The following is a 21,231-nucleotide window of genomic DNA, read 5'->3' on the forward strand; positions in this document are numbered from 1 at the left end:
TGAGCAAATTGACCATGTCTGTATTTTTGCACCACTTCAAGCTGTGAATACAGAGTACTGTCAGAATCAGTCATGTGTTGTAGTAACCATATATATACACTAGATGTCGCCCTGATTTAATGTGATAGATCTGCACCATGAGCCATGAGGAAGTTAGAAATAGAGAATTATAATTGACATGTTTAATATATTTGAGCTTAGGAAAGAAATAATTTGTTCACTTTTAGGAAAATTCCTTCAGATTAAGTTTCTAGATTACATGACCTCAAAATGTAGTAAGGGAGTCAAGACAGTACACTGTAAACACCTTAAATAAAGGTCCAAAGCTGAAAAATAAGATTTTTGTAAATATCTAAATTTTTACGCTGTAAAATTTATGGATCAAGCATGTGTTTTATTTAGTCAGTTTTAGTTTAAATATTTAGGCCAAGGTTCTGAAACTTGGAGCTCTGCAACAAGAAGTGGCTCTTCAGCTCTTCCACAATGGATCTTAATAACTTTGGGTAAAAATGATCAAGGATTGATTCGTTTTAGAAACACTGTGCTGACCCTGATGATCTGTGAATGGATGGATGTGTCTTGTAGTGTAAACACACCAAATGATCAACAAGAAATATTTAAGTGAACGAACATCACAATTTATTCCAAGAAATGGATGATTTCTAATGTGTTTGACTCATGTTAAGCTAACTTGAAATATTTTGAAATGCCTTTAAAATGAGATTTTTCAGAAATTCTCAAAGTACCAAGAGAAGAACAAGATGTCATATAGAAACAGACACACACGTGAATATAATATAAAGAACAGGCAGGGCCTGAATATACAACAAGGTTCCAGTGCAGCTTTTAAATGATGAATGGTGTGGATGAATCACAGACATAAACATCCGTATTAATCCACCTTGCCCTATGTCCTAGTTTTCCTCTCGGTGTCACTGTCATCTTTAAACAATGTGACAGAAGAGGAAGTACGACTAGCCGGGCCTTTTTATTTCATTTTTTTGTTCACGTGTCACTCAGCTCTTAGTTTTGTCATAGTTATTTGAAAATATGCTTGACATTATTGTGGCAAACCTGTAGCAAAGCTCCTTAATTGAGTGCAGCTTAACTTGCATGGCAACTTCTGTGTAAACACTCAAATAAGTTACACATCAGCTTCTGGAGTCTGGGAAGTAAGAAGATTCTGTCACGTTAAAAAAACATTTCTCGTACATTTCCTCTACAAGACTTTTTTTGTGTGTTAAAATCTGCCTGATAACCTGATTATTAATTGTGTGCGAGAAAGGTGACAGCTGGAAACAGAGGAAAAATCATTTGACAGCTTTATAACTGAATGACAAAGCATTACAGCTATACAGCAGGTTCACTGACCTGCTTCGGATCATTAAATGGATTGTCATGGCAGCCAATCAGCCAATCACAGAATCTAAATATCTGCCCACTTACCTCATTTAAAACCTCAACAAACATCATGTCTCTATCTTAAGATATGAAGTTTGTTACTTAAATGACTTCATACCAAACATAAGGACTGGTTTACGGCTTTGCGGAAAGCGGTTATCACTGCCGTTGGGTGACACATATTCTGAAGCAAGTTTTTATCTTATCTTGGTATCGTAAGTGTTGAATGAAAACTCTACTGCGTAAAGATGTAACTCTTTTATTTCACAGTGTAGGCTGCCTGTTGGGAGATAAACACTGCTCAATCAGTTCATCTTGTCTAAGTGATAATTTACCAATTAAGTATTATCGTATTCGATAAGATGTCTTCAAGGTACTTGAACTCACCTCAACCATTTCAGTTTGAGTCCTATGTTTTGAAGTTAATGTCGGTTTTATAGTTTTCTCTTTTCAAAATGTCTTTTTTTTTCATTCAATCATGAACTTTGTGTCTTGTAGAAAAGAGACAGGTATCCAAGACAATAAAACAATGCCAAAGGAGTATCAGTTTTGAGATTAACATTACATTTGTCTATATTTAGATTCTAATAAAAAGTTAGAATTACTTACTCCTTTCTCAATAATCAGTGGAAATATTATTATTGGCATCACTGACTAGATTTTCGCATTTTCCACTGCTATTTCCATCATTTTTAAATATTTTGAAATGAAAAGATTACCTTAAACTTATTTATGCCATTGGCATGAACAATGTTGAGCTTAAATGTATTTAATCTCCAGAAGATGACAGTAGGAAATTGAATTTATTTGCTTTGTTATTATTAAATGTCAAATATCTTCATTCATGTAGGTTTAAAAATGTACATTTTAATTGTGCCTAAAATTACATCTTGCACACCAATGTTGAAGATCTTGGATGGTTGAGGACCTTTTCCAACTCTCAAGGAACTCTCACCAACTAATACTTCAGACCATTTGATGCAGAGAAACTGGAAAATGTACGGATTTGAGCAAGGTCGATGGCTGCACAAATCCAGAGATGCTCTGAGACAGAGCATCTCCAAAAATGTGACTCTAGGGGCTGTTCATGGTCTGCAGTGGTCACCGTCTAGCAAATGTGGTGGCTGGTGTGGTCTGGCCAACAAGTGAGCTACTTCAGCTCGAATTGTTATTGTAGTTACTGTGGGTTTTGAAAAAGGAGCTAAAATACATGGTACATACCAGCTTGTGCAAATTCATAAGTAGAAAAACTCCAAAATAAAAAATATTTGGCTGAAATATTACAGTTTTTTTGAGACAAAACTGTTGGCTCTCATTCCTCAACAATGTTAAATATCTTAATTTAGATGGCAGCATCCTTTGTTATTTAATAAAAAAGTGTGCTGCTGTGCGATATATGTTCTTCTGTGTACGTGGCTCAATCTGGGGTTGTAAACCTTTGACACAGAAGTCTGATTGGGCGCATTTAAATAACATGAATGACCACAAAAACAAACAAACAAACAAACAAAAAAACATATTTTATCAAATATTGGACTGTAGCATAAAGACCTGCTATTTGAACTAACTCTTAGGGTCCAGTTATTCTAGCTCTGTGTTCATGAGTATCAAAAATACAATGTAACTGTACTCTACTCAAGTGAACAGTGGCCAAGGGGATCACATTGTCTATGAACATCTTTTACAAGTATACATATTCCTTTACATATATTCTCTGCATGCATTCACTTTACAATTCTTAACCCTATTATTTACAATATTTGAACAAATTTTACTTCTTTATTCATAAATTGTGAGCAAACAGTAACAAATTACACCCCTACCAATCCCCGCTGACACAATAAAGGCAACCAGACACCAAATTGTTTAACTGGACAGGTAAACATATTAAACGTAAATATTTATATCAGTATTTTTGCTTTTACTTGCGAGAAATGTTTTTGTAGAATATTTCAGTCGATGGATAGAATTTGAAATAAAAAAGCAATCTCCCCTCTCTGATCAATTTTGATTTCGACATTTGATAGTGTACCGCTGAGGCTTGATTCCGCCCATATTAAGTGACTGAGTCATCGGTACCGGGTGGCTCCACCTTCTTACTGCTCCCTCGGAGGGCTGGGTCCAGAGATTTAAGCAAAAAGGAAGAGGAAGCTGAGCTAACTTAGCAGTCACACGCGTTTCCTTTATCAGCCAGATTTCAACAGACCGGGCGGCGGTTTACTTTGGCAAAAGCAGTGAGTAGCTTCCTTATGCAGTTTATTGAGAAAAATGTTGAACTTTTTGTACCAGGAGTTACTTTCAAGTGGCTTGGTTTGAGGAGAAAAAAAAAAAAGAAAAGAAGAGGTGTGTAAAACGGGACTGCTTTCTACAACAAGTGTTAAAACCGCTATACGGAAGCAGTTTAACAGTTGGTGAATAAAAAGTAGTGTTATTTTTCTTTCTATTTGTTTGAAATTACAGTGTTAAAAGTTACACCCGGATTGGTGTCAGGAGGTGTATCCTGCTCAGGAAGGGAACTTGTGGTGTAAATTTGCATCTCAGTCCGCTTGTTTATTCAGGCTAATTGTTCAGGTTATTGTTGATGGTGTCATGTTTGCAGCTGTGCCGCGAACAATGATCCTATTGACAGGTGCGGAGTGGCTGCTGTGTTTTGAAGTATTACTCTGATCTGAAAGTGAAGGTGATGATGATGAGGAGGAGGAGGAGGAGGAGGAGGAGGAGGAGGAGGAGGAGGAGGAGGAGGAACAAGCTGCAGTTTTGGATTGTGCTTCACCGTTATGAAGGAAATGTTTAAGATATTTCTCTTATCTGATTTTCTCTTGATCCTACTCATAAGCCAGGCAGTAAAATAGTTTGGTATGGCTGCTCATTCATAAATATGCCTCCAAACTAGGTGGAAAAGTTTTGAGTGAAAAAAAAAAAAAAAAAAAAACATAATCGGCACAGTCATTTATTTCTTTATTTTTCTAGTTCCCCAGCAAACGCGTGTATTTTAGTAAACCGTACATATGAGTACATAGTTTTTTGTGTGTGTGTGTTGTTTTTTTTTAAGGGTGCTGTATAATGTGGACTTTCGACACTGGTGTTGGATTTCATAATTTTGTAGACACCACCAACAGCAGCTACCTAAGAATACAGATTAGCGCAATGACAAATGTCTTTTTCTTATGGTCACAAACAAACTGAAAATGTACATTTAAAGCAAGTGACTCTAACTGTGTCACAGAAAGTACTTTGATCCAATATCATTTAGGGCATCATCGGTTCCTTCCAGTAATGTTCTGTTATATTGTTGGTTTAAAAAGATTCAATTTTATAATTTTATCTGTTACATATTTAGATTTGGTAAAACATACTTTGTGCACTGGTTAAAAATTATAAAATGGGAAGAAGGCGTGTTATTTACCTTCCAGCTGGTCATCATTAATCCCTTTTGTTTATGTGTGATTGTTGGCCGAGTTAAATTATGGGTTCTAACGAACTGTTAACAACGCAAACATAATCTGTAACCAATGGTGGTGAGGAGGACATGGTCCCAAGGTCAACCAGCCCCTATCTAAGCTCTGTGGGTAATGCAAACACAGTGCCAGTGCTGTTACTATTATCTCCGCTGTGTCACTTTTTCTTATCACTTCATCAGGCTCCAGTGTCAACATCCTGTCTGAAGGGTTTGAATAATATGAACAGAGCAGATGGCAAAGCAAGAGACAATGTATAGATTTTTTTTTCCTTCTTCTTCGGAGCAATAATTGTCACCAGTTCTTTGTGGTTTTCAACTGGGAGAGGTGCTTTTCTTAGTGTCTTCCTGTTAGGTGGTGCACTTCTCTTGAGTTTTCTCTGCTGGTTTTTCGTGTCAGTTTGACGAGTAAAACCCTAAGAGGATTGTTGTCAGTTAGTGATTTAGTTTACAGATGCACAGGAAGAAGGCTTTAACATTTTGTGATCCTGCTTTGACGGAGCTGTCTTCTTTGTGTTGTCCAGTGTTTGAACTAGCTCCTGATGAGTGCCTTCATAATGACAGCCCTTGGTAAATGTTAGTTCTTTACTTAAGGCCCAGCTTTGTTAGAAAGTGGTGACTAAAAGCTTGATGTGACTCATTTTTTGTTTGTATTCTAACAAATATTTGGAATTCCTAAATTTTATTACTTTAGACCAGCCTAAATCAATGAAGCTGAGTATTTATCTCAAACTGCAGTTAAAGATTGTTGGGTTAATCGATCAAAAGATAAAATCTTCTTTGTGAACATTTCAAGTGATAGCTTGTGTATTGCAGTATTAGACTTTAAATGGCTAAGTGTTAATCATTTGCAGGTCATCACTTGCAAAAACTCAACTGGAGAAAGAACTGACTAATGGGCAGCATTTTATTTGGGTTAATGACAGGCATTAGACTTTTTATTTAAATGATATGAATAATTTCCTCATTCCTTACTGTGAGTTCGTATTAACTAATCCTGTTATTTGTTGACGCTACACCTACAAGTGTTGTCCTAAAGTACTGTCCGCAACATTTTTTAAAGGTAGAATTGTCAATTTTATCAACAACTGTGTAACTTTAATATTGTTTATAACTAAATTTTCAAGAAAAAAAAGCAACTATTAAATTAATGACTCCATTCCAGAATCAATGTTATTTGGAGGGTGTGACCTTTGGGTTGCATGTGTTTAGAATCCATGCAATTTTTGGGATGGAGAGAAGCTGGAACATTGGATCGTTTCCAATATTTTTCATTGGAAACAATCGTGTAATATTGATGAGCTCAAGGAAGGTTGTCACAACAACAAAATGACTTGCGATTAAATAATTCAGTATTTAAGTAAGCATTGCTAATGTCTTTCTGCTGTTTGCTTGCAGGAGTCATGTATGTCATGTAGTTTCGTAATCACTTTACCAAGCCTTTACCTTGTAAAATCTTTTCTGTGCTGCATTAAGAAACAAGTATAAAGTATATTACTAGTATAGAGAGCCTCAAAGCATGGTACTTCATCAACCTATGCTCATTGCAGTTGAAGTAGTTCTTTGCTCTGTTGCATGGTGATGATAAGTTTGTAACATATTGTACTGGCCTATGACGTACATCAAAGGATTCACCTCAGTTGTTTCCAAATGCAGTACAACTCGCTCAGGCAACACTATTCCTCTGTCACCTCCACACATTTCAGCTTGAAGCATCTAATGGTGGAATTGGGTTCTTCTCTGAGCATGGCACTTTTGGTCTTTGAGAGAGTTTTCTTATCGGCATCAATATGAACATCATGACTTTTTATGAGACTAATTTGGATGCACGACACACTCTAGCAGAGACGGTAGAGCTCACTGCCTGTATTCAACAGGGGTTAGTAGACGAAGGGTCAGGGAAGTTTCTATATTAAACTGCAATGGATTTTCCTTTTTATGGCTGTTCAACCAAATGTTTTAGACTCCATGACGGTGTTTGGCATGTCCTTCTCGTCCTGTCTGCGGCAACATGGCAAAAGTGGAGACGTCAGTCATGGATCTAGATGGCAGAATAAGGCCCAGTGTTGATTTTGTTATGCTACAGCATTTAACAAGGAGCATAAAATCACCTCAGAACTTCCACATGCATTCAACAAGCCACTTTTGTTTTTCATGTGCATTTTTTTTCATTTGGGTGAGGTCAACTTGACTGAGGTGACTTTATTCACAATGGGGAAAAGAATCACACTCAGTCCAGTAGGTTTTGATAGTGGTTGGTTTGTTACCGGTTTGGTTGGAACACTTTATAGTCATCATTCCCCATTTTCTCAGACAGTATCACCTTAAAACAACAATCAACCATCTGTGTTGTCTAAAAAATTCCAACAAGGGTTTGACCATAAAAGGGCAATATTGAGCTTCCATGAACTGGAACAGATGTCTCATGTTGGAGCAGATGAGGGTCACTAAATCTGAGGAGGATAACTCGGTTTACTGGGTACAGAAAGAAAGTGTAACCGGACGCTCATGATGTTTTGACTTTTTAATGATCTGCTTGTTTAAATGTCCCTTTCTACATAGCCATAAGGAAGTTTAAACAGGCTGAAAAAGCACATTCCATCTAGGCATCTGCTTGAACAGCTGGCTCTTTCATTTTTGAAAAATTAGATCAAAGGTCAAATGATAAAAACTTGATGTTGGAAACTATGTGAACATGTATGGCAATTGTGAGTGTCTTTTCTGGATCTTTCTTTATTGAAGAAAGCAGTGGTGTCCAAAGTAATTCCTTGGGAGTTTTTTTTTTTTCCCCCTGGTTCATCACACCTGGCTGGTGACGATTCTTTTGTGGGGAGTCTCTGACATGGCGAGGATGTAGTTGAACCATTTGATTCAGCTGTGTTGGAACGAAGATGCATTTAAAAATGACAGGACTCTGGTCCTTGATGATTGGAGTGTACACACGTTGAATAAAGGATCAGTATCAGAGTATAACTGTTCATTTGCACAGCAGCTTGTAAGCATTCATGTTCTCTCTGTAGCGTTATGTTTCAGAATGTCTGGACAGACATAAAGGGTTTCATTCCACTCATATTTAAGTCTTGCACAACCCCAACCTGCCTACCAGGTTGGTTTTCACACTGGTTTGGTCTTTAATCATTATGCTTAGCTATTTGTCAACCATTAAAAACTTTGAGGTTTGCCTTACAAGTGTCTATGTCTCCCTCTCCTGGAATGTAGTCATGCTGAAATGTCATCATATTTACTGTAAACCTATTCCCTATGTCTTTCTTTGATGACTGCTGGGTTTACATAAACTCGGACACACATGAGAAACGGGTAAAATTGTCTGTGAAAAGTTACAGAAATCTGAGCCCTTGGTGAGACTAGGTGAGAAAAAGGAAGGAAGGAGGGGGGGAGGGAGAAAATGAGGTTAATGTTGATCGGTAGGCCTTGTTTAAGATGATACTCCCTACCCTCCCAGCACTTACACACCCAGATCCCAGCACAATGCAGAGACACTGGATGCTAGCATGTCAATACCACAATAAGTTTGGCAGGATTCCTCAGCTTGGAGGAGGTGGTCTATAGCGAATCTGTTGATTAAGCTCTTCTATTTTCTTAATGTTTCTTTTTCTGTCAAGTGATGCGTTGTGTTTTTGTTGTTTTTTTTTTAGTGAGGGTTATATTTAACTTTAATCTCGTATGCATGCCAGGAAATAAACACGCGTAAACATAACCGCTTCTGCAAAACACTCTTATTCCATTATGTTAGACTACATGGTACATATTAAAATATACAGGAATTATAAGTGCTAGTTTTATAATCCTTCATTTAAAAAAAAATAAAATATATAATATATACAGTATATATATATATATATATATATATATATATATAAGTTAGAGCTGCCTTGGTTATCGATCAAAATCATTACAGAAAAATGTATTGATTTAATGCATTAAGCGTTGGCATATAGTTTTAAAACTCTTGTGTACTGAATATCAAATAAAAGTTAGGAACATATACTTAGCTTCAAAACTGAGGATAACCTTGTAATTCATGACCTGGTCAGAATCAGCAGCTTGAATAAATAATGGAGATTTGATGGGCTTGTTATGGATTCTGTGTTTTTCTTCTATCTCCTTTATCCTCTTCTATCTTCTTGCGCGCACACTCTGCAGCTTACATAGCCATGTTTATGTGTGACTGCCGCCAGTCATACGTAAACAGACTGAAACTGATTAGAATGCCCTTTATGGAGAGTGCAGATTGCAGAAAAGAATAAAAAACTAAATTTGCGCTACAATCTTTGCCTCACTTGGTTACAGCCATAAGGTGAGCTAAGTGTGGCCCCAGCGCTGGACGGTGAATGTCACTCTGTATCTGTTCCATTTGTATGACATGTATGGCTTGTAACATTTGATAATTTTTCGGCATTAAAGCCTGTTTTTATATATATCCAAATCTCATTATTTCTCAAGGTAATTTACATTTAGGGGTTCTGGTCGGGTTCTGAAACTGGTTAACGAACCTGGGTGGTGCACAGAGACAAAAATGAATGAACTCCAACAAGCTTTAAAAGTGACTCAGGAAACATTTGACCCCCTTGTTTGACCTGTCTAAGTCATGTGACTTTCTGTTCCAGTCCAGGTAGACATGTAAAGATAGATGATACCTGGGATATGTTTCAGATCTCATCTTAGTAGTCATCTTTTACTGTGGGATTATGTTGGTGTTTATTTGCAGAGAAGCTACCGGGTCTGACTACTAAATGAGTACAGATTTGTAAAATACTGGTAGTTGCTCTCCTGGTTCTTTCTGATATGTGGAAAATCTGCACAGCTCATCAATTAAAATTTTACTTTGTGTGATGGAAAATCTAAGTTTAGCTCCCAGCTGTGTGGGATCTGTGGGTAACTTCCCTGTTTAAGAAAATATGGTGCAGAGCTTGCATAGAATGAGTGTCTTAGTTGCTTTACGTGCTTCATGATGACATAACTGCAGAATAAGTTGGGATGAGATTAGGTCCTACACATTGTGAAACTATTTGTGTCCCCATACCTCCTAAACGTCAGACTGAAGAACACAGAAGGGCTTACTAACAAAAGGCATGTTCCTAATAATTTTGACCTCAGTATGTCACCCTAGATGATCTATTGCCATGCATTACTGCTTTTTGTTATGTAATAATGGATGTTCTTTAATGTTTTTTTATTTATTTTTTTATTTTTTTCCTGAAACAGATTTGCATAGTCAACACACTGCACTCTGATGTGACTAATTATGCCTGTTTTTTCTGCATTGTCTTGAGAAAACTCTTACCTATGAAACTACTTAATTGGTGAAGTTGTTAAAATGCATTGAATGGCGTAAGAATTCTGCAGAACAAGTTGGCTAAACATAGAACACATAGCAAATCACATGTGACACAAGCGTGACTTATTGATGAAACTGCTCAACAATGCAATAATGCATTTGCTTTAACACTTGGGCAATTACCATTTCCAGTAAGCTTTCTTTTTTGATAAATAATGGTTTATATCAGATTCTTATGAATGGATTGGTTTCAAATACAGCTGGAATATTGAAATGCAAAACAAATATTACAATGTAGGTTTTAGTTAAAGTGTGAAAAGGCCTCATTCTGCTTTTACATGTCATTATTTTGAACTGATTTTCAGATTAAACAGGATTAAATAGTCATATTTTAATAAATAAGAATATATTTTCCCCCCAGTAACTCAGTTTGTTAAGTAGAACACAGTATTTAGATTAATCACACACATCCTTTTTGTCTGTTACGATTTTCTGCTTAGAGCTAATGAAAATGCATGTGATTAGAATATTACATCACATAAGTGTAAAAAAAAAACTTTTAACACAAAAAAGTGGGCTAAATGAAATTATGTTTAATACCTGCCTTTAGTTTGTTTTTAAAAAGTTACTCTGAATCTAAAAAATGTCCATAAGAAGACATTTTCTAATTCATTCAAAATAACTATTTCATTAACCTTACTCTGATGAACGAGGGTGTATATCCTGCGGAGGTGTGGGTTATTACCACATTTCTTTCCCTACGTCTGGTTTATATGATATTATGAATGCCTGAAAAGTACTGAGCTATCGGCCTGTTATTGAGATCTCACCTGTATTCTCAAATCTATGACTGCCTGTTTGTTTTTATGCTCTTTCCATCACATACTGGCAGGCTGCGGGCCTCTTTGCTGATAAGCGTAACTTTTAAATGTGATAACATCAGAGTTTACTACTTGTGTAAATTACATTAATCCCCTCCAACCATTTTCTGTTTTCCCCTTACTTATCCTAGTGGATTCTCGATGGGAGGCTGTGGTCGTCTCGTAGGTCAGAATGACCGTCTTGTGCGAAATGCTTCAGTTGGCTCCTACCTGACACTGTGTTTTTCTTAGATGTTTTTTGTGGTATTCAGAGGGAAGGGTTTAAAGTGCGTTGGAGTAATTCTACCCCAGTCCCCTTCTGCAGGGTGGAAGTCTTCTAGTCAAATCTGCTTGGTTGGAAACCCCAACTATTTACAAGACACGCTCACGTGTATGACGTTTTCAGACAGCTGAGTCGTGCTGCAAAGCTTCAGTCTTATGTAAAATATAGTCTTTGGAGATGAGGTAAATGGTGCTGGATTGCATGGTATTGTTGCTTATTCTGACATAACTGCTTCACTTTCCATGATCTGAATTAGAAAAACTTGGTTGATTTTTTTAAAAAAACTTGGCACATGGATGACTTGGAGGTTATCAAGGTAAATTACTATATTTCAGTGAGGTGATTTACAGTGTTGCTTGTAATCAGTATTTGGCAGAAACGTACTTCATAGCACTGCAAATTTCAGATGAAGCTGTGAAGCATTGCATGTTTAAAGGGCAAAATGGAAGTTTAAAGCTGATAAGCCTGAGCTGGCAGTACAGAGTCAAATTAAGCTTTTATGTGAAAAGCGGGTGTTGGCAAGAGTTATTACAGACAATGGTAACACCTAATGATCCCACAATCCCTGCTTGGAAGGTTGTTGGCCAACTCAAAGTTTACTGAAGTGCTTTCTCAAATCTAGGGTCATTTCGAACACCAAAGAGAAGGGATCTTTTATGTTATCTTCACCTAATCCTAATCCTCTAAATTGGTCTAGATTTAAGATGAACCACACTGTAGTAGTAGGGGAATTCAGTTGGTCTGTCTTTTTATTATTTTTAATAAGAAATTGACCTTTACGTACTGTCAGCCTTCTACTACTAATAAGACCTGGCTGCAGGAGCAAGGGCTCTAACTTGTCTGGGAAATGGAGCTTTGAAGTATTTCCAAGGCAACCACAAGATACAATCTCCCTGAAACACTTCTTAGAAGGAGGGCTGAGGGCATGCTTACCACTTCACTACCATTATAAGACTCCTTCCAATCTGAGAGAGTAATGACTCTGCTCAGGGGATCCTATCAAATAGCAGAGCTCCCCCCTCTGTCCCTTAATGTCCAGTTAAGCTGGTTTTGTTTCTGCCTACCAATCGCAGGTAAAAATTGGGCATAGTTTGGTCAATTTAAACCTGTGCTTTTTGATTCTGATTGTGTCTTAATTAGTTTGGGTTAGTAGGTGCCCGTGTCATTGCAGATGCTACACAATCCATCCCTTTTCTCTTTCTTATCAAAGATCAGTTCCAATTGGGGGAAACTACAGATGAAACCCTCTGGACAACTTAAAGTACTACCCTGATTGGCGAGAACCACAAAATCATACTGTCCTTTTTAACCTGAAAGCATTTTGATTTACAGTTCTCTCTTTGTTGATTTTAGTTTTTAATTCTAAAGAATAAATTTTTAGCCGTTGCCATTCAAAACTACAAGTCATGAAAAGATAAACATGATCAATAGCTTTTTTTTCCCTGTTTTTTGCACATGCCACACTATTGTTTTAAAATGAATGTGATCCCAAAGTATTTCCAAATAGTTTTGGTTGATGTTCCTGCATGGCTTGCCTGGGTGTGGCACTGGCATTTGACTTAGTGGTTCCCTTTCAAAAAGCAAAACGTTCTTATGCAAGTCCTGCAGAAAAATTTTAAGTATTAACTTATGAGTCATGTCTACTTTGCTGCAATTATTTTGGTCTACATTGTGTTTTCCATCCAACCCTGAGCAAACTTCAGCTTTACTGGCAGCTGGTTCATATGTAGTGCTTTTCTCTCCTCTCACGGTTCTAGACTGCAACCAAAATAGTCGGGATTATTGCACCTGGGAAAACAAAATCATAGGTTGTACTGTTGCAACCATTTGGGGGTTAAAAACAAAGAAACAAAAAAGTCTCAGACTCTGAGGTTCACAACAGACAGACATCAGGCCCATTTCATGATCTAAACCAATCACACAGTAAAAGGTGGGATACCCTGACAGATTAGTCCATCTATCCATTTTACGCGTCTACATCTGTATCTTGCAGTCAGTGAGTAGGCTAAGTTAGTCTGACTAGCTGCAGTGACAAGCGGATACAGAAAAGTTAAGGTCAGAGCTTTCCAAAAAAGTATTACCAGTGCTTTGACGTGGTACGTCCGGGGGAAACCCTCCAAGTCTGTAAACTCGATCCCTAAATATTTATGCTCAGTATGCGACGTTCTCAACGAGGACACTTGTGTTAATTTTAGCTTAATTGTCACTAAACGTTCTATCTCCTGGAAACCAAAAAACACTTTTCCGACTCCAAAACATTTTTTTTATAGAAATGCTTAACAGGTGATTAAGGCTAGATAGGCCACATAAATGAATCATTTTAAATACAAAATGTAGCAATATAAAGATTGAATAAATATGCACCCCAAATTATTCATACAGGCAGATCTAAATTTTAAGTCATTCGATCAAGAGGTAGGTAGGAAATGAGATGGGTCCCTTAAGGAAAACAAATTATTTTGTATGAACTACCTTGGCAGGACACTATCAATAGTGCATTTGTAACTGGTTCTAATGCATTTTGAATTGAAACACTAAAAAAGCACAATGAATGCATAAATAGAAAATCAGTAGTGGCTGAGATGATATAGTCCTGCAAATGAAACACTTTCCTTCAGCAAGTTAAACACTGAAAAATGTCTTGGTGATAATGAAATATTTAGTTGGAGATGTTCTTCAGATATTTGGCACTTAAAACATCTTCTAACTTGAGATTGAGATGTTAAAAATTCAGTTCATGGAAGCTCTTAAACACTTTTTCACCAATTCTGCTTCAAATAAATAACTTTGTTTACTAGATTATTTACAGGTCAATATTACCTTAATTTGACAGATTTAATATAAGCTGTAAAATAATGTGATGCAGTCAAAAGTTTGGGTGAAACCCACCAGTGCAACCAGTGGAAAACGTTAGTCCAGGTCCATACTCATCTTCTCTTGCTTATAGTAAAAACGTAGTGTTTGCCACATTAGAGGCAAGGTGGTGCAGATGTTTCGGGCCATCTACTAAACTTGGGACACTTGGATCATGACATTGTCCCTCACCACAGAAACTGAGGCTAGTTTTGCTTCATGGGTGTTGGCTGTGTAGAGGGCCAGGAAAGACACAACAATAGCCCCCTTCACGATAACAGAGTCTCCTCTGATTTCTTGCCGGCTCCATGTGAATAATATAATCGTCCCACCCGGAGGAGTGAGTGAGGGAATAAGGGAGGGGAGGAGGGGGTAAACTTGCCTGGCAACTCCAGAGTTGTGTGTTTCAGGGACAACAGGGTGTGACCGGGACAGCGGTTAAAAGGGGACTGAACTTCTGCTCGTGAAGGCATGGCTGGCGGTCATGATTTCACTTTGAATTGTTTGGCAAAGTGGGTGTAAATAGGGGTGTAAGAGATCCCAGTCCTGTACGTCTTACGGACGTACAGGACACTCACACATAGTGCTTGCACTCCCTCTTTCCCTCTGACTCTGCCTCCTTCCCTCCCTTTCCTTCTGAAGGCTGGTTATTCATCCACTATGTGAGTCAGGGAGGGTGTGATCTTGTGGAAGACTGCTGGTACCAGTCACTCTCAGTTTACTTTCTCACTTTCCTGCCTCTTCTTAGTCTTGTCTTTATTTTCCCCCTCTGCTGCTTTCTCTTTCTTTCTTTTTTTTCCCCGCCTGCTTGCCTGTCTACCTGCAGCTCAAGTCAGCTGAGAGGTTTTGCCAAACCGAAAAAGGAGAAAAACGCTTCTGCTTTGATGATTTAGGGGGGAGAAACAAGTTTGTTCTTGCAACGGTATGTATCACAACTTTAATTTGAAGATGCAATAACTCGGGGAATGTGTTCTGCTGATGTGTTGGGTCATTTTTGGGGGGTATTTTTTATGAAAGAAAATGTGTTGACTTTTTTCAAACAGCTTTTTTCCTTCCTTGTCCTTTACTGGTCTTTAATCATTAACTTCTAACTCGTGAGCTACATTTTTCCATCCCCATGATTCATTGACATGGCTTTCTGTCGGGGGGGGGGGGAAGTTACCCCTCCTTTCCGTTTGGTCTCTCTTTCACAGTCATACACCAACTGTTTGCTGTTAAACTTTCCTCGTAATGAATGGGCGGTGGTGTTGGAAAGTTTAGAGTATAGGGGTCGGTGGTGGTAGCATCTGCAACTCATTTCTCCCGAGAGAGAGAGAACAGAGGGCATTTTTCTAAGGTGCTTAAGTATTCACATGTCCACAGTTGTATTGTATCATTGTGTCATGGGAATACCGGACGGTTTTCTGACCACTTCCCCCTCCCCACAGTCATGAGAAAATCCTTGTCCTCCTGTTGGGCTATCTGAACCTCAGCTGATCTAGCGGCACCAGAAGCAAAGTCATGGACTAGTATACTGCACAACCGGGAAGTTCTGTGCAGGCTTTTAATTAGTGGAGATAAGAGGCAGTGAGTTGCAGCTGGTTCTGGTGAAATGGTTGTTATGGTTGCACTGGGCTAATAAGGAAGGGCTCTATCCTTGAATTCCTATCTTCATCTGGGTCTCAAAAAAGGGAAACTAACTTTTTCTGCTACTGGTTCATAAGATTACAAGATTATCTTGTTGTTTGGTATGATTACTTTTCATAGTCACATTTTTCCTATTTCCTCCTAAAACAAGAAACTTTTAAGCAACGTAATGAAAAGTTCACTTCAAATTTCATAAACTTTTGTTATACAACCTTTTATTTAACTAAAATAGTCTGACATAACTTTTGCAAATGTTCAGATGTTGAGATTTGCCAGTGAACAATTCTGTCTTACTTGACACTAACACCATCGGCTGTATCTTTGGGTTTAAAACTATCCTGAACCCTGTTCACAATTGGCCATTGAAGTGGCCTTACAGTTGCTTTGGTTTAGCGGTGGCTAAAATGGAGTAAAATAATCTGACCACTTTCTGATTTAACAGTAAAGCATTTTCTTTCCCAGAACAAGACACACTCAGGACATCAGACATGATACTTTTACCAAACTGTGATGCCTCATCAAAAATTTCAACAACAAATCAAAAACAACCTCAGCTTTTTATGTAAGAGTTATCTGAAATGCCATGTTTCTGGGACTGCTACGCAACACTAGCACGTGCACGTAATGCTTGGGTCTGCAAACTGGCAGCAGTTTATTTTTGTTCTTGTTTTTAAAAGGCCAGTGGAAGGAAACTGGCTGCATGGCTGACATAAATTTGTCTGGTATGCTTCTCAGTGTCACCTGAAATCTTGGCATGAAGTAACTTTGCTTGCTACAAAGTGTTCTAGTAGACGCATGTAAAAATTTGCACAAGCTACAAAGGGAATGAGAAATGTGCAATCTCTCCAGTTTTAGGGTTTTTTTGCTTTCAGAGTAAATGTTTATTTGATTAAAACAAACTGACTGGTATTTGTATAACTTTTCCATAGGAATTGTAAAACTATTAGCAAATTTCCTAGGTCCAATTCTAAGAAACACACAAAACACATTTTCTGCATTGCAGTTTCCTCCCAAGTTTTTTTTTTTTTCCCTTTTTTCCCCCAGCCCTTATCCTCCTTGCAGGTGCTGTGGTATGTCAGCTCTGACCTTCATTCCAGAGACTGAAATTATTAGCCTTTAATGATGTTGGCTAAAGGAGGACTGTGGGCAATGAAATCTCAGGGCATTGTAGATTGTACTTCAAACAATGGTTCTCTCGGGGCAAGCCGCACCCTAGAAATCTTCTACTTTGCTACATTGCTTTTCAGCTTGTGCTTGAGTTAAGCCTTTATAGAAATCAAATGCCTAAGCTTGAAGTCCAAAGCATCATTCCTGGACAATATTTTTATTATATTTAGTTACTCATTGTTTGCTTTGTCAAGAAGTGGGTCTTACTAAAGAAGTTGTTATATTCAAGGTTGAGATTAGAGTACAGTGACCAAATGGTTGCATAACTTACTTTTTTCTGTCCCAGTGGAGTTTATTTGAAGAAAGCAGTCTGGATATTGTCTTTGAACCTTTGGGCTTGACTCCTGAACAATCGGTTCACTGTGGCCTGTGGGTCGTGGCTCCGCCTCTCTCGTATCAGACCATATCTGGTGAATAGTTTCAGCCCAGGACAAAGAAAACACTCTAGATAGATAGAAAATATTTTTTCTTGTATAAAAATTATTCAGGAGGATAAACTTTGGGCGAACAAGTTAAAATGTCTCGAGATTGTAAAAACAATTCCAGAGGCATTTATGCTGTATTTGGCTTTTCGTGCACAAGGCTAACCATGAGATGTCTTTATTTTCCTCACAGCTAACTTGGTCTCAACAATTCACAACTGCAAATATGCTTCGGCAACTTCAGGAGATGGGCTCGCATGCCTTGGATATCTACAATTACCTCTTGGCAGGAATAGGTAGGCAACTTACCCTTAAAGTACAGAAACAGTTTGTTTTCCGTTACTTGTTTGCTGAAAATGTTTCCTTTTGTTCTAGATCCACGGATAAAGGACTACCCATTGATGAAGAGTCCTGTTCCCATGACTGCAATACTATTGGTCTACCTGTTTTTCATACTGTACGTGGGACCTCGCATTATGGCCAACCGGAAACCCTTCCAGCTGAAGGAGCCCATGATACTCTACAATTTCTTGCTGGTGGCTCTATCAGTTTACATTGTGTATGAGGTAGGAATCTTAGACTTTCTCCAAGAATTTGACTCATCGGTGCAATTGTAGTTCACCGCTGATGCATTTTGTGTTCATGTTCCTTTGGTTTAACATTGCTTCTACATTATATATATAATTTTTTTACAGTTTCTGATGTCTGGTTGGGCTACAACATATACTTGGAGATGTGATCCTATTGATACCTCAAATAGTCCTCAAGCTCTAAGAGTAAGTTCACCAAGCTCAACAACTACCACTAAGAGGGGCGTTGATTGCTTTGATTTGAATTTTATAAAAAAAAAAATAGACCTGCTGGTAACGTGACTTTTCTTTTCTTTAGATGGTCAGTGTTGCATGGCTCTTCTGGTTTTCAAAGATAATTGAGCTGATGGACACAGTAAGTCTTATTCTCTATACCTTCTTTTATTTATGCATTAATCAGCTTAATAGTTTGATGGTAAATAATTAATGTTGATCTTTTTTAGATCTTCTTTGTGTTGAGGAAAAAACACGGCCAGATTACGTTCCTGCACATCTTTCACCACTCCTTCATGCCGTGGACCTGGTGGTGGGGAGTTGTCTTTGCTCCTGGTGAGTACATGTCAAGCTAATATGAAAATAACGAATAAAGAGACAGAGGCAATTGGGTACAATTGAGTTTTTTCACCCTGCATACCAGAGTGTTGCAAACAGACCAGAATGATTAGCTTGGCCTTGTAAAAAGCTTATCAGAAACCTTGACTCATCTGTTTTAGTAGCATCAGCTTCTTTGTAGCTGCAACAGCTCTGAGAGAATGATTAAGATGGAGACTGTGTTGACCAGGGGGATTATTATTTTTGATTAAATTAGTCTAATGACGTGTGTTTTCTCTTAAGGTGGAATGGGATCTTTCCATGCCATGGTGAACTCTTCCGTCCATGTCATCATGTATTTCTATTATGGCCTTTCTGCTGCTGGACCGCGCTTCCAGAAGTTTTTGTGGTGGAAGAAATACATGACTGCCATTCAGCTGGTAAGAAAACCCTGTTTTATTTCCTACTGGAGTTCCTTTAGAGATAGCAACTAAAAGAAACAATTTTGTGTTTTATAGTCAGTTTAATCTACATTTTTCCCCCCTTCAACAGACCCAGTTTGTCCTGGTCTCCCTCCACGCCACTCAGTATTACTTTATGGACAGCTGTGACTACCAGTTCCCCACCGTCATTCACCTCGTCTGGATGTATGGCACCTTCTTCTTCGTCCTCTTCTCCAACTTCTGGGTCCAGGCCTACGTGAAGGGTAAGCGGCTGCCGAAACAGGAGCTCAAGGAACAGAAGAATGGTGCAGTGGCATATGCAAATGGCAAATACCAAGAGAACGGAAAAGTCCACGAAAATGTCAAATATGAGAACGGCAGCAGTAACGGCATCCACCACCACGCAGCTACCAACGGCTCCACTCACTATGAGAACAGCCATGCCCACAACGGCAAGATGAAGAAAGCTTAGAGACTTTGGAAGGAAGTACCCAGGAAGTATGACCTAGTCAGCTTGTTAAAATTACTATGGATTCCAAAGAATAATTTGACTGTTTTGCAGTTTTTTTGTTTAGTTTCTTGTGTAAAACATGGGAGATCAATGTGGTCGATGACTTCCACAGTTGGGGTTCCACACCTGGTTAGTTGGTTTTGTTGGGTTTTTGTTGTATTGTGGAGTCATCTATTGGAACATGATGTATGAAGAGAAGATGTTTTGAATGTTATGTCTTCACTGATGTTGAAAGCAACTTCATAGTTCAGTGTCACACTGGTGAACTTTTAGCCCATTTGCTGACCTGTGACCCCTCCCCCCTCTGTGGACAGAAGACTGTACAGTTTCTATTAAACTTTGAAAAAAAACCCAGCAGTTTGTAAATAGTTTTACAGAAAGAGAAAAAAACTAATTATATTGGCGTGCTTTCTAAATTTTGTTACCATGTGTATTTCAAATTTAATTGCCAATAAATTCAGTCCTACATTATCTGTAACATGTTGGTGTTTTGTTGCTGTTTGAATGACTCGCCGAGTTTTCACTTCGCTGGGGTTTTATGTCGTGCAGCATTGCAACAATGAAGAAACTATTTGCACAGTTTGCAAATGCTACATATCCCAACAATCTCAAGTATGTGGATTAAGTAGGAGGTAAACAAGTGACCCATTATGCCCCCTCCTCCCTTCTCCATTCATGGCACAAGAGAAGGCATGCTGCACACCGGACTTACTTCTGCCAGACTCAACCATGCGTTAGTTGCTGCAGGGTCATTCATGGATTTGTATTTGGATAATCTACCTATTGCTAAATCCAGTCTCTAAGAAATGACACATGATGGTATTATTTAACGATCAGCCAAAACAAAAAAAACAGAAAGACATTAAGATGTTAAGGTTCTGGAGGTCGAACACTGACATCATGGTGCATTTGTCAGTCTGAACCAAGCCTTGCACATCTTCATGTTTACCCTTTTGTAATATTTTAGCATAAACCAGTTTAGTGACGAGCTCTTATTCTAGAAAAAAAACTTAAGATCTTGAAATTGAGTTCTTCAAATTATGGGACGGTGAATTTGGTCATTAGTCATTTTGCTTGCAAACTTGGTAAATGTTAAACGGTCGTTTTAGCTCCATCTTCAAGAACCCCATTTAAAAGACCACAGAGATTTTTATTGGTGTCTGGAAACGCACAGCTGCTTTTCATTCACATTGTGTGTCTGCTTGAGTCCTGACCAACACTTTGAACTGCATCGTGTTTCTATGGAGGTATACAAATAAATTTGTGCAACAGTTGTAGTTGGTGGTGGCTGTATTAATCCACCTAATCGGCAGCAACTCGTTTGCAGATTCCAAGTCTGCCAGAAGTGAAGTAAGCGTCTGGAGTTTTAGACGAGCTGTCATTTGTGTCATTTGCCATTGTGGAATGGTACTGAAGAATGCACATTTGTGTGGAAGTGTATACCTCAATGTGTAATGCTTACATTGTAAAAAGAAAACTATTTTTAAAGTTCTCACAATAAATGATCACATTCAAACATTTTTCTAATGACGTGATAGGCCATCATACTCTTCAAGAGTAAAAAGGGTAGTGAATGAAAAGTACGTTTTCCCTCCTAGGTGTACACTTTAGTACTTTTAGACCTGTGCTTTTCAAGATCTGATGTAAAATCAGGATTGGCTGATTTTAGAAGCTGACAGCTGGTCAGATGAGAAAAACTCATCTGTCCAACATTCTCTTGTGAACATTGATGGTTAACATTTTGCTAATACAGCATTGTGTCAAACATTTTGAGGTAGCTTCACATTG

General features: G+C 38.1%; 1 protein-coding gene across 2 annotated transcripts; it reads left to right on the top strand.

Moving 5' to 3' along the window:
* The first annotated feature begins 3,527 nt into the window (after positions 1-3,527).
* LOC102235712 (elongation of very long chain fatty acids protein 1-like) lies at positions 3,528-19,921 on the top strand. 2 transcript variants are annotated; one of them, XM_023340140.1, is made up of 8 exons: positions 3,528-3,635; positions 17,562-17,664; positions 17,744-17,934; positions 18,064-18,144; positions 18,257-18,313; positions 18,402-18,507; positions 18,793-18,929; positions 19,042-19,921. In XM_023340140.1, the coding sequence occupies exons 2-8, from the start codon at positions 17,595-17,597 to the stop codon at positions 19,402-19,404; spliced, it is 1,005 nt and encodes a 334-aa protein (XP_023195908.1). In that variant the 5' UTR covers positions 3,528-3,635; positions 17,562-17,594; the 3' UTR covers positions 19,405-19,921. The 2 variants fall into 2 exon arrangements, with proteins under 2 accessions (XP_023195908.1, XP_023195907.1); XM_023340139.1 differs by lacking the exon at positions 3,528-3,635 and adding an exon at positions 14,794-15,075.
* Positions 19,922-21,231: the final 1,310 nt, after the last annotated feature.

Source organism: Xiphophorus maculatus, chromosome 9 (genome assembly GCF_002775205.1).
Source record: "Xiphophorus maculatus strain JP 163 A chromosome 9, X_maculatus-5.0-male, whole genome shotgun sequence".
Lineage (NCBI taxonomy): Eukaryota > Metazoa > Chordata > Actinopteri > Cyprinodontiformes > Poeciliidae > Xiphophorus > Xiphophorus maculatus.